The following is a 13,681-nucleotide window of genomic DNA, read 5'->3' as shown; positions in this document are numbered from 1 at the left end:
TCGATAAAAGTTTTCCGGGAGAGTTTTCAAAGTGCCAGTTTTACTCTGGTCTCTTAATAATTAACAATAAGTAACCGTACTCTCCTTGTCGTTTCTTCGAGGATTCAGTTTCAGCTAATGTTATAAAATTAAGAAAATTGAATTTTCAATATATAGTTTTTATTTATTTTTAGTCATTAGGCACATTTATAATTTGGCCATTTTAATAGCACTCTATCTCAGGAAAAAATATTTTCAAAGTAGCATTTTAAGTTGGAAAAAATTTACTGAATGAGCTTTATTGCTCAAATTGTACTCTTCAACTATTATCACTATTATTTAAGCTTTCTAAATAAGTATTTTAAGTTAGATAAACCATATTTATATCTCTATTGACCAGATTGTAAAATGAAGAATTGGTGATCACATCAATTTTGATGACGTTGGGTTGTGGGATGTGCAGTCATACAGAAAATACAGCGTAGTGCTCAATTCTTTAATTTGCCAACGTTTCGAATGGTTTTCATTCTTTTTCAAGACAACGCTGGAATAAAGGTAGAGCCACTTTTGTCCACTTTTTTTCCGATGTTAGCATTAAAATCGTAGCCGTAATTCGTTTTGAAGTGGTAGTTCAATTTTTTTTAAAAATCGGACGAGACTGGAAGAAGTAAAAGATTTCCAACTAAAACGTGCATCAAATTAAAGCCCTTGACACGTAATTAAAATAGTACCGGCGTGAAAAAAAATTGAAGAACTACCACTTCGAAACGAATTACGGCTACAATTTTAATGCTAACGCCGGAAAAAAGTGGACAAAAATGGCTCTACCTTTATTCCAGCGTTGCCTTGGAAAATAATGAAAATCATTCAAAACGTTGGCAATTAAAGAATTGAGCACTACGCTGTTTTCTGTATAACTACACATCCCACAACCATTAATTTCCTATTAAGGTTTTAAAGTAAGATATCCAATTATAATTGTTTGTTTATATGATAATAAAACAGGCCCTGAAGATGACAGTATAAAACTGTCGAAAGCTCGGCGAAAACCGTAAGGAAGTTTTCTCTGTTTTGACCTCTTCCGAAGATCCTCTGAAAAGACTTCTTGTATCCAGCAGGTCGATAATCTAGTTCATCCTAACTGGATTATTTAATAGATCAATTACGTATATACACTACATAATTGCTAATATAAATAAATATTTGAAATTAATATTTTCTGCCTAGGCTGTGTAAATACATTTACGACTAAAATTAGTCGATACATCATGATCTGTTATAAGGTCTATTATTGACGACACTGACGAGGATATTTTTATAAATTTTCGTGTTGAAGTTCTTGTACTTGGCTGCCATTATGTTGGTTTACCCCTCCGATCCATGATAGATCGAGTTCGTTGGGGTTGGTAGTCGGAGGCGGCGATAATGAAGGTCTTGACAAGACAAAGGTCGACTCCGTGTATTGACTGGGCTGAAAAACAGAGGAGCCGGGCCTTGTGAAGGGGTGGCCCCCGGGGGCTCGAATTATGCAGGCAAAAGGGTAAATAGGTCCTGGTTACCATGGGGAAAGGCAACTCAATCTAGCGGCAGGCTCAATTGCTCTCTTTGCCCTAAGCCATAGCCGTGAGGCACTCCCAACCGCTAATGACGTACCTGGATACTCATTACAGGTCCCATTGTTATACCACGCGGGTAGGTTCTCCACCCTAAATTCTTTTTAGAATCGATTATGCTTTTGTCGTTGTTCATCATCGTGAAAATACCACGTACCAGTTGCTTTCGACAACTGATGACATTTCACACCAAATATTAGATATTATAATTTTTCTATATATATTGGGTTCTTTTATGCTTCATTCAACTTGTAGCTTTTTATTTCAGTTTATTTTTTTGTTAGAAAGACAAAATTCTGGCTTTAAAAAGCTCTTCAAAATACATACAAGCAATCATACCTGATAATCCTCATACAAAGCTAGTTAACAATGCTATTGCTTTAATAACTATTAGTTAATAATTGATGATTTAATTCTTAACAACATTATGTGTTAATTTAGTAAATAAAATACTTTTTCATTCTACAAATGTATCATTTTATCATTATTGAGTTTCTAAAGTTGTTAGGCATTTTTACTAACTCTATTGTTCAGGTACTTAATTAGTTGATGTAAAAACTGTTTTACCGAGTTTTTGTACAGGTGAAATTATTGACAATATAAAAGTACTAGGAAATTTTAAATAAATTTTGTTATGGTGTAGGTAATGAATTTAATATATTGTTATCAAATTAACTTTTATAGCACGGTGGCCATTAAAAGTCTATTTCCCTCAATTTAAATGAAGAATTTATTTATGTTTTAAGTTTTTAAATGCCTATTTCACTCAAATCTTACTGCCACACTTTTCAGAACTTTACAGTATGCATTGTATTATATATGTATATTTCATATACCATACATATATATATATAGAATGAGCAGGAAAATATCAAAGGAAATAAACCAGTGTGATAGGAGTGTTGCCACTTGCATTATATCGAAATTATCCAGTTGGTGAATGTATTTATTAACGTAAATGGTTAAGTTATGGGTACGGTCTGTGTTGAAACCGAGTACTGATTTTTACAACTTTACTTTATTTAATATCTGCCGCACTGATTAGGTTAACATAGGATAGCGAATGTGTGATTTTTACCGGGTGTTAATGTATTTACTTGCGCGAATGAGCAGAGGGCGTCAAAGTGAAAAATGCCTTGCCGGTACATAATTTAAGCGTATTTGAAGGGGTGAGGTCTCAGCAATATTTCGAGACCTTCGAGTCCCGCCAAGCTTAGATTAGGCAATCTTTATAATAGTATAAATGTGTAAAAATGACGTATGGCATTTTAATCAAGTGTGGAAGGGCTAAATATTAAAGATTAGATAATAATACGAGATACATAAAACATGAGAATTGTGAACTAGCCTTAGCCGTCCGGGGAAAAATAGAAACTAAAAATATATATCCCAACCGCTCTCATCAATAGAATAAACGAATTTGAATTTTTAAAGCAGCTGAAATCAAAGTTTTGTTTGAGCTTTGCCGAGTTATTTCAGGAGAGGAAAAACAATTCTTTACATTGCCCGAAGGGTTGTTTCGATGTATTACTTTCTGATTCTTCTTGTTTTACACCCAAAGGTTTCTCCACCGTGGGCAATAAATATTTATCCTCATGTGAACCCAAGCCCACCAAAGATATAATGCCAACCAAATTTCTGCCTATTAAACAATTAAGAATGCAGGCGGCGTGAAATATTAAAGTTGGAAAGATCAGGATACCTTGAGATATTTGTTATACTAATAATACATAGCATGGTACGTGATATCGTAATCTCATTGAATATGGCAATGCAAGGTTTCGTTTAAAATTGGAAGCCGTTTTTAAAAAAGAAATTGGCGATATTCCTGCGGCATAACAATCAATGGATTGTCCATTAAACCCTTGAGATATGGCGGATGTCTCTCCTTTTGGCCGGATTGAGCTCAAGTTGCAATAAATGATAATCTATCTGGTCAGAATCGTAGAAGAATGGTAGAATAAAATGAAAGCAATGGTATTTTTAAAAATCAGAGAGAATGTGACTATAAAGGTGAATAAAGTGGAGATAGCATAGATCATATATGGTTCGAAAATCAAGAAAAAATACAAGCCAAAAAATCGAAATAAAAGTAAGGATAGAACAAGAAAAAGCCTCCTTTATTATAATTTTTTATTTTCCTCCAATCATCAGAGGTGGAGAGACTTTATTAATATTACAACATAGCTACTAACTAAGCTAATAACTACCATAGACAATACTATGTATATATAAAATATATATATNTATCATAAAGTATATATATATATATATATATATATATACATATATATACACAGAACTATACAACTTGTACATATACACATGTGTGGTGATTAGTGATCGTTAGTCTATGATTATTCGGAAATCATGAGATGCGGTCTGATGTGACGTAGGTTTCAGAAAAACATTTTCTTTATCGTGCGAACGTTTCGAACTTTATTGAGATCATCTTCAGAGCCTGGGATTTACAAACATTGTTTAAATTTAACAAATACATTTAGGATGTGGAAAAGTGAATTTATACAATGCAAAATATATTTTATATTCAAACAAAGTATTTCCTTCTAAAGTAGTGAGTAGATTTGAAAAATGGCAAAAAGGAGGGAAAATTCAAAAGGTGTGGTTGAGGTGGTAAGTTGATGTCCGAGTGGATCGAAGTCACGATAGCTCAAGTGGTAGAGCAGCGGCGTATCAAGCCGAAGGTCGTGGGTTCGAATCCCGCTCGTGCAATTAACTTGTTTTCATCTCAACTAAAAACCTTAATTAATTGTAATGTATTAATTGGTCAACCGGACCACGAAATTAGTGAATTGAATCACGGACTATATTAATGTCACATTACGAAAAACATATTTGAACAATTGATTGTTTTTAGTAATGTGAAAATGTGACTCCGGTACAGCATAAAATCCGTCACTGAACAAGAAAACAACTGGCGTAACTGGAAATATGCCACTTTTCGTGCTACTAACTTTTTCATTTCAACCAAAACCTTACATAAAAATATTAATTAATTGAAATAAGTAATTTGGTCAATCAAACCACTAAATATAATGAAGTTAAAGTTCACGTAATAACATCCTGTTCTAATGGAAAAATAAACCTCCACCTGGTTTGCAAAAATTTTTAAGGGGCTAAGATCTTAACTTCCGTAAGAACCTGTTTTTCATTTAAGAGTTAGATGAGAGAAAAAAATAGAATGTGATATGCCTTTATTTGCGTCTGTTAAAATTAATACATTAATATATTACTGTGGGTACAAGGAATGCGCAAAGACGTTCGCAATAGAACAGTAGGCTGCTTGACAGATAAATGGTGTGTGGATAAAGATATCTGTAGCATTTGGCACTTAATGGTAGTGACCTACATTGATGTCTTGAACAGACGTATTTCTTAGACGCGTAGGTGTCCACAGCTTGGCATTGTATCGGCGGTTTGATTTTCATCTTTCAGATGTATGCAGAATTATGTATCCATTTCCATTAAAACTTCTTATGCCTCGACGTACGGCCTCGAGGAACAGTTCCTCCGTTCAGTAAGTACAGCAACTTTTCTCTGGGGCTGAAGGTGTCCTCGCTGGTTTTCTGGTTTTCTGTCCCTTGAGTGTACTAATAGGCACTTCTTTATTTTAATCTGCTTAAGATGATTCCAAAATAATTTCGACTTTACAAATGAACAGATTGTGATCCGATTGGGGTTGATTTGTACGTCCTCGTCTTATGACGCTCATTGCTTTAAGCAATATACCTGTGGAAACAATAGGAATTTTTAAATGAATCACAACAAAGTCTTCTATTATACATGCTTACGTTCTAAAGAGGATCTGGGCTTAAAACCGTTTACAAATTTTAAAGTTTGTTAATACGAGTCTTCTACTACACAAAAAGGTAAAGAATTATATTAATAAAGTGTACATTTACAAACAGGTAAACCCTTATAAGATGGAAATGCATGGTTCAGACAATGGCAATTTGAGGATAATCATAAAAAATGCCATTTTTCTGTTCTATTGTAACATTTATTACCGTATTGTATAACGTAGTTCCAGATCTAAAAAAAATTAACTTTACAAAGAAGCAAATTTTGCAACCTGGAGTTCTGAGGAGTTAATCTAATAAGCAAGTTGAATTGTTCAACGCGAGCATCAAATAAAACAGAAGATTTGTTTAATACTTTTTAAAAGGATAGTTCCTACTCACAGTAAGTTGTTTTGCAACGATCCGGATTTCGAGCCTTTTAGCTCATCAGCAGGTTGAAGGACTTCTACAACCACGTCTCTCGACATGAATTGCCAAAGTGAACCGCTGATACCTCCGCCAACGCGACGTTCCAATTATNTCTAAATACAAGAGTGTTACATAGTTTCAACAAAGGGAAAGAATTAGATTGGTTTGAGAAATTTGAAATTAAAAAATGTAAAATTGAACAGGTGATAAATGCATTAATAATGTAACAGATTTTGATCTACCTCCCATTTTAAATATGTACATAAATAATATCAAACATCCAAATAATTAATCTGATTATTTTAATTGTTATTATTTTTATAGTAATTTAATAATATTAAGTATTTATTATTCTAATATTTATTTGTGTTATTATTTCCGCGTTTAGCACGTTCAAATTGAGCGCCATTAAAAAAATTAGCTGATAATTGGAACGTCGCGTTGGCGGAGGTATCAGCGGTTCACTTTGGCAATTCTTGTCGAGAGACGTGGTTGTAGAAGTCCTTCAACCTGCTGATGAGCTAAAAGGCTCGAAATCCGGATCGTTGCAAAACAACTTACTGTGAGTAGGAACTATCCTTTTAAAAAGTATTGAACATCACACTCACTCCATCATTTATCATTTCTAGAAGATTTGTTTGTTTGTTCAATAATTAACAAAATAATTTGGCTTTCATTTTAACTTAAAATATTTAAATGTTTTTGGACAATAACATTTGGTTGCAACAGTTTCTCAATGTATAAGCGGTTTTTGTTAACGGTATATACCCATATGCAACGGCGGCATGCTATGCTGGTTTAGACTATTAGTAAAAAGTAGCAGGTAAAATAATGGACATGTTTTTAACCAAATCCTCGAGACCATCTTCATAAAACCTTTTTTTATTATGCTGACCTTAACTTATTATATAATGCTAGCTCTGCATCTGAAAACGGCAAACCTATTGGACAAGTCTTTGTACTTTATTGGTAGGGATAGATGCCAGAAACTGTGGCTGGCATCTCCGGGGAACCGTTCTCGATTCCTTTATCAAGGAAGGACGGAGCGGGAAAGAAAGTTACTGTTTATCTTTCACTTATCTCCTACACACATGGGACAATTCAAGTTTGTTTTTAAATAAAACCCTAAGATTCGCCATTTCGGATCTCCAGGTTGTAAAGGTTGTTGGTTCTTTATAAAGAGATAAAGTGAGTGAAATATTAGTTAGAATTGCTTACGACTTTTTCATTTCCGTCCGTTCGTCTCTACGTGGGCAGGGAGCAGCTTTCATTCTTACATTGGACGGTAGGGCTCCGCATGGAAACCCTTGCTCCCTGCCCACCCCGCTCCTTTAGTTTTTCGGTGTGCTATATAATTTAAAAATGAAAATAATATATTATTGCAATTATAAGAAGTTGCTAAGAAGTTATATAATTGGAATATTGAAAGTTAAAATTTAGTTACAGTACCTGTTTCTGAGATTCGTATCACTAATCTCAGAACTGTGCTCCTCCGTTTCATCAATATTTGCGGATCTGTATGTCGGAAAAGTTATACAATAAGAATACTAAAAGTTAAAATTTGGTAACAGTACCTCAGTCGATTGTCAGTGTTCGGCATATCAGTGCTTTCTTCGTTGCTGTCAGGCCTTTCAATTTCGGTGCTTAAACTGTAAGAGGTAAAAGTTATACAATAAGAATATTAAAAGTTAAAATTTACTTAAAGTACCTAGCTGCTTGGTCGTTGTTTTCTTCTTGGGCTGTAGAGGACCGCTGTTGCTCTAGTATTGCGGTTAATATTGGGCTCCGTTCAGCTCTACTTGGCCTATAACGATCGACTTCAGGACGTGGGTAAATACCTTCTAGAATGTTGGGAGAATCTTCTATGTTTGCCGTTCGATGATACGTAACTCTTTTGGAAGTTCCTGCACGTTGTGCATCTTCTTCTTCATCGGTCGATGCATCGGCTAAGAATGTATCTTCCCTTTCTTGGCGTGAATTGGCGAAACGTCTTGTATCGCGACGTCGCTCTAAGTTTTGTCTAAGGTAAAATTCGGGCAAGTCTGAAGAGAGTCTTTTAATTTCTTGGAATGCTTTGTATGCAGAAAAAGCGCACACCGTTGCTGCCGCCACACCCAAGCCCCACCTCACCACGCGGGGCCACATCTTTGGCTTCTTTCTTATCTAGGCTTAGGCTTATTTCTACCTAACTAGTTATCTATTAACTAATATAACAATAAAAATGATACAAATATAAAAATGAACTATATGTAGAATTTTGTTCAGACTAAGGAAATATTTCAATAAATGTACATACTTAAAATCTCTGCCAGGAATAGACGTAGTAGACAAAATAAGACAAAATAGTTTTACCGTGAATTACAAACGTTTTCACTTGCAGTTAAAACGGAATTGTCTCTATGGAAACGTGTATCCAAAATTTCTTATTATTTGATTACGTATTAATTTATTTTTATTTATTTATTTGTATTTAGTGTTTTCCATCCCTTTTCTTTCACCGTACAATATTAAGTTTTCTATTTTGCATTTTCCTTTTTTAGACGCTTTTATTAGAGGTTTTTCAGATTAGCACGTCATTTGGTTTACGTCGTTGATTCCCTTCCCTCGACTATCTCATTTAAAGATTTAAACTAAAATTCACAAACCACAACGCATTTACATCCAAACGTTCTTCTACTAGTCTTAGTTTTATCCTTCCTTAGATATCTTGGAGCCAAGAGAAGAAATTATAGGGTTTGTTGTACGGTTACGAGCAGTTGTGTTGAAGTGGTTTTTATAAGTTTCTGAATTGTCCGTCCAAATGCATTATTTATAATTCGCAGAGCTTTATTTTATAGCGTCAGTTCGATTTTACTTTTGGCGCCCCTTCACAAATAGGACAAGCGTACATAACATACAGAAGACGAATCAACACATTATTCGATACTTTATTGCCCTGGATTTTTGTCACTAATTATCTATATAAAATGGGAGGATAGTAGTATTATACTATAAGATTTATATTTATAATAAATCTTAAAAATTCCTTAACCTTTTTCATAAGACATCAGTATTTTTATTAAACAGACAATCGACAGACCAGTAAAATAGTTGTGAGTGAGCGAGTGAGATTATTGGTGGATTTAGATTGAAATAAATACGCGTTGGGTGTTGAAATGACCTATCTGTTGACAGCGGTGAAAAGTTAAGTTTGATTATATTCATAATTGCTGAAGTGAAAACTATAAATCAGTAATCATTAAAATGGCAACATTCAGACAATTTTCGATTTCTTTTTAAGGAGATTCGTGTTTATATAAATGTTTGCAAATTTTGCACAATACTTACGAGGGTATAACCTAAATTGAATTCAGCAAGAATGTGAAAAAACAAAAACGGGAGGTATCTTATAAATAAGTATGAAAAAACTAGAGACCTTCCAATCGGTTATTTATCCTTTCATCCAACTAGTATCAATGGTCTTCTTCCTACCTCCTGTTTTAAACAGTACCTCCCATTCATACCATTAGTAGTTTGGGACTACGTTGGACAACGGAATGAAAAGGCAAGTTATGAAATTGGAGGAGAAACAGAAATTCTCCACAGCTTATGGGTAGTTTCTACAGTTGGAATGTTGAAGAAGATAATATTTCAATAATTTGTTCAAACTCTACAGAAAGATGAATATAAATTTTGACATGAAAAATTCTTTCCTGGTATGGGGAGATAAAGGAAAAATAACAAGAACCCTATCAATGTTCGATTTAAAAGAATTTATTATTTACAAAATGAAGATAAAACAATATTATAAATCACAATTTCATCATATAATAACACCCTAAGCGTTAACTATTTTTGATTAAATAAAGATTAACAACAGTTAATATAGTGTTATTCTATAAACTAAGTGTAAAAAAAAGTTTCATGTACACAAGTCATATAACAGAACAAGGTTCCTTTAAAAGGAATCTAGGATATATATGTATATATATATTTATTTCAATTAGAATAGCGATAACAATCTAAGACTAAATTTTTTTAAAGAGATAGTTCATAAATAATATAATTTGACTAATAAATAGTTTACATACAATGCATACATAGATTCTATATTATGTATATACAATTTATATTGGTCGTGGTTGACTCGGGTAGTCTTGGGAGATCAGGTAATAAAAGAAACAGAACTGTTCAGAAATGTAAGTAAAATTCAAATATATGTTAATTAGCATTTTAAAATACACAATATATAGGTGCTACGGAAATTTTCAACTATAAGACAAAGATAATTTTTTTTCTGCTAACTTATGAAGAGGCAATACAAAATTGTTCCCTTTAAATTTTACAATATACCCAAAATGTATCACGCGTGATTTAAATCAAGGACAGTAAAATGAAGACCTAAAAGCTTATTTACCCTCTTCGGCCGTTCAGCATCGTAGACTGTACGCGTCTGTCTCCCCGACTGGTCTGCAGACTAGGACGACTTAAGAAATTCTTCACTGAACCGACTCTTCGTTTGTCGAATGTATAAATCCAGTACCAAATGATATCCAGCATAAAAGACACACAATAATGCAGTGGCATCCGGCCTGGTTTTCTAGGACGGAGATGCCTTCCGTACGAGAAGATACTCGGAAAACTGCTGTCCTTCGACACCGCCTCCGTTGCTTCCAGCGACTTTGAAGCCAGCATTCAAAAGCCTTGTGATCGCTTGGACCGAATTCAACTTGCAATAACCGTTCAGAGGGAACCTTATGACCTGCCTTGTATCGGATTGGGTCCAAGCAGCTCCACATCGAGCGTCCATCGCCGCCTGACCAGTTTCGGGAAAAACCTGAAATCAAATTCATACTAATTAACTATTTGTTTTGTTTCTATCTTGAGTCTGTACAAAATAAAATAAAATAGTGTACACACGTAATTACTTGAACGACTGTCAAAAAGTGAATCCGTAGTTATACACTTACTAACAGCCCCCGTATGACATATTCTATATTAATGAATTAAGCATAAAATTCAACCATAGGGATCTGGTAAGATCACGAACATAGGAAATGCTTAGGTCGGTGTGGGTGATGTGATTCCTGACATAGAAGGAGGCATAAACTATTGAACGGAAGTCTTTAGATTGTAGGACCTGGAAGCGATAGAGGTTGGGCTTTTTTGCCGTACGAAGATCTAGTTCATAATAGATTACATGGAATTGCTCGAACGACTGTCAAACATTGGTTCCGCCGTTAGACACCTACTGAGAAGTCCACTTATGGCAGACTATGTATTAATGGATTATGGTGAGAAGATAATCTGGCGTGAAATTTTACTAACGGGATTCGGTAAGATCAAAAACATAGATGTTTAAACAGTGTGGATAGTATGACTCCTGACTTATTTACACGCTATAAGTTGTTCCATCGATAGTCAGCTACTGAGTCAAATAAGAATTTACGATGGATATTCTGAAATAGTTTTCCTACTAGCTGATCAAAACCACCTAAGTCGTCGGTGGAGTTGATAGAAAGTGTAAAAGGGATTCTGTTTTAATGAGTTTGAGAGCATTTATTTAACAATCGGGATATGAAGATCAAGAAAATAGATGTTTGGGTCGGTGTGTATGGTGTGATTATCTTATATAGAAGAAAGTATTAACTATTGTAAGGAAGATATTAGATTGTAAAGTATGGATGCAATAGAGGTTGGCTTTCTTTACTCCTCCCCCCAGGGAAGAGGAGAAAGAGAGAGAGAGAGAGAGAGAGAGAGAGAGAGAGAGAGAGAGAGAGAGAGAGAGGAGTAATTAAAGAAGATAAGTTCGCACCTAAGCTGATAAATTATTAGGGTAGGGGACTTTTGGCTCTAAGGGCCAATTCGGTCTTTTAAAACTTTTAAAATGCCTGAATTGAATGGGTTATTCAAAAAACGAAAATCGTTCTGAACCATACTTTATAATTGTTAAGGGAGAAAGCAAAGTCAATATTGTCTTAGCTATTGGATTGAGCGCATTCATCAAGGATAAATTAGCATTTATTACTTCAAAAGCCGTAATTTTGGTAAGTCTGTCGTCGGGAAGAGTGTCGTGGTTAAATTTGGAAGGTGGAGTTTTTAAGTGTATAAGAATAAAACGCCAATTGATGTCTCTAAGTAGAACTCTAGAGATTTGGGATGCTTATTGCTGTGATCTATATATTTGAAGACAAATTGTAAACAAATTTAAAATTGGAGAAAAGATTTTTTTTATTTAAGACTTTTTAGGTTAGTACTTCACATGGTACAAAGTGAGTAGGTCAAGTCATCATCTTATGCGAAGGCTATGGCATTGTGGTAGCAAATGGAAATAAGATTCATTGGTAATTTCTAGAACACCGGCGTCGATTGTTTATTACTTTTTGTAATACTGTTAACAATAAATAGCTCATTCAACAAATATACTACATCTCAATAATAAAAGGGTTATATATTTTACCTTTCAACGCAATAAGCCTACTTCCTTGCTTTATGTGGAAAAATGAAATAAACATAATTTTTTACAAGGATATTATCTTGGGTACCCTCGGGGTGCCGGTGTTTAAAAAAAAAACAATCCATTAGTAAGCAAATCGGGTTCGAATGCAGGGCCGCTGGATTCGAACCCGGCACCTTTACCTTACAGTGTTGGTGTGCCAACGCCTGAACAACAAATAAAAATCCCTATTTATTTAAAAGGATTATCACATCCACAAATAGAATTTGGACGTAGGAGGAAACTAACCCAAGTCGATGAGGATAAAAAATAATAGCATTTAACATAACACTAATACGCGGTAAAATTTTTTTCTAATTATATTTATTCTAAGTACTCTCTTTAAAAATAAACTCTTTTAAATAACAAAAGAATCTCTACTTATTTAAAAGAATAATCACATCCACAAATAGAATTTGGATGTAGGAGGAACAAATCCAAGTTAACCAAGAGGATAAAAAGTAATAAAATTTTACATAACAACACTAATATGGTGGGAAAATATTGTTCTAATTATATTTTTTCTAAGTACTCTCTTTAAAAATAAACTCTTTTACAGGACTTTTTCTCATATCGTCAACATACATTTCGACAACGAAGTCCGTCACAAAACCCCTCCTGGATTACTTATTTTCAAAAACAGTAAATTGGCCGACGTTGGTAGGTGAGAAAAAGCTGTTCACAGAATACCGTATTTTCTTGGTTGAAAACTCTTGCTGCTCACTAAACAATATCAATGGGGACAACATGAAAATGGAAATCATGTTTTCATCTCTTTGATTTCCCTGAGTAAATCAAATATCGAAAGGGTTAACACTGGACATTTATTTTTTACCCCATCCTACTTTAAAAAATATCTGTGAGCATATTTCATATTTTTGTCGAAAAATTTATTAATTTTAGATTATTTATTTTCAAATAGACTTATGCTCATAGGTTTGAATTTAACCAAAAATTCCGAATACATCTGGGCACCAAAAAGGAATGGGAAAGAAAGGGAAATAACTCCCTCAAAAATGGCACCTTCCTTTGGTACACAGATGGATCTAGAACGCAGGAAGGTACGGGGGCAGGAGTGTTTGGACCCGGAACCAAATACTCAGAACCCATGGGAAAGCACACCAGTATCTTCCAAGCTGAGATTCACGCAATTGAAAGATGTATCCAATTCAATCTAAATAGAGGATACAAAAACAAGAATATAGGCTATCATGTCAGATAGCCAAGCAGCCATCAAAGCACTAAGCTCAAATATCATTAGTTCAAGGATGGTGCTGAACTGCAAAACCAAACTAAACATATTAGGTACGCAGAATAAAGTCAGCCTCTGCTGGGTCCCAGGACACATGGGAGTAGAAGGCAACGAGAAAGCGGACACCCTTGCA

The 13,681-nt window shown here is 34.3% G+C and overlaps 2 protein-coding genes across 6 annotated transcripts in view; both read right to left on the bottom strand.

Annotated features, from left to right (window-relative positions):
- Nucleotides 1–4,627: 4,627 nt before the first annotated feature.
- LOC106664361 lies at nucleotides 4,628–8,220 on the bottom strand. Of its 2 annotated transcripts, XR_002910217.1 has the most exons (7): nucleotides 8,118–8,220; nucleotides 7,530–8,025; nucleotides 7,396–7,470; nucleotides 7,271–7,336; nucleotides 7,040–7,168; nucleotides 5,405–5,470; nucleotides 4,628–5,342 (listed from the first exon to the last, which is right to left on the bottom strand). XR_002910217.1 is itself a non-coding variant. In XM_024226576.1 (4 exons), exons 1-4 carry the CDS (start codon nucleotides 7,964–7,966, stop codon nucleotides 7,153–7,155), a joined length of 594 nt encoding a protein of 197 aa, XP_024082344.1. In that variant the 5' UTR covers nucleotides 7,967–8,220; the 3' UTR covers nucleotides 6,475–7,152. The 2 variants fall into 2 exon arrangements, 1 of the variants encoding a protein (XP_024082344.1); XM_024226576.1 differs by lacking the exons at nucleotides 4,628–5,342; nucleotides 5,405–5,470 and having other exon boundaries at nucleotides 6,475–7,168; nucleotides 7,530–8,220.
- Nucleotides 8,221–9,985: 1,765 nt separating this feature from the next.
- Nucleotides 9,986–13,681, bottom strand: part of LOC106663592 (BTB/POZ domain-containing protein KCTD1) — a 75,296-nt gene continuing 71,600 nt past the window's right edge. For all 4 annotated transcript variants that reach the window (XM_014388526.2, XM_014388534.2, XM_014388510.2 and 1 more), the window contains one exon: nucleotides 9,986–10,637. In XM_014388526.2, coding sequence (XP_014244012.1) covers nucleotides 10,401–10,637 — 237 coding nt within the window. In that variant the 3' untranslated portion in view covers nucleotides 9,986–10,400. The remainder of the gene's footprint in view (nucleotides 10,638–13,681) is intronic.

The sequence above is a fragment of the Cimex lectularius genome, unplaced genomic scaffold (assembly GCF_000648675.2).
Source record: "Cimex lectularius strain Harlan isolate CLEC.00 unplaced genomic scaffold, Clec_2.1 scaffold150, whole genome shotgun sequence".
Taxonomy (NCBI): Eukaryota; Metazoa; Arthropoda; class Insecta; order Hemiptera; family Cimicidae; genus Cimex; species Cimex lectularius.
Note: the sequence above shows the minus strand (reverse complement) of the source record. Positions and strands in the feature narration are given on the sequence as shown.

Excerpts from the sequence above, each read along its gene's own strand:
- LOC106664361 (XM_024226576.1), bottom strand. The coding sequence starts at position 7,966 with ATGTGGCCCCGCGTGGTGAGGTGGGGCTTGGGTGTGGCGGCAGCAACG. Across the intron at positions 7,471-7,529 it reads AACAACGACCAAGCAGCTAG|TTTAAGCACCGAAATTGAAA; the intron begins GTACTTTAAGTA and ends TACCTCTTACAG. Across the intron at positions 7,337-7,395 it reads AACACTGACAATCGACTGAG|ATCCGCAAATATTGATGAAA; the intron begins GTACTGTTACCA and ends TCCGACATACAG.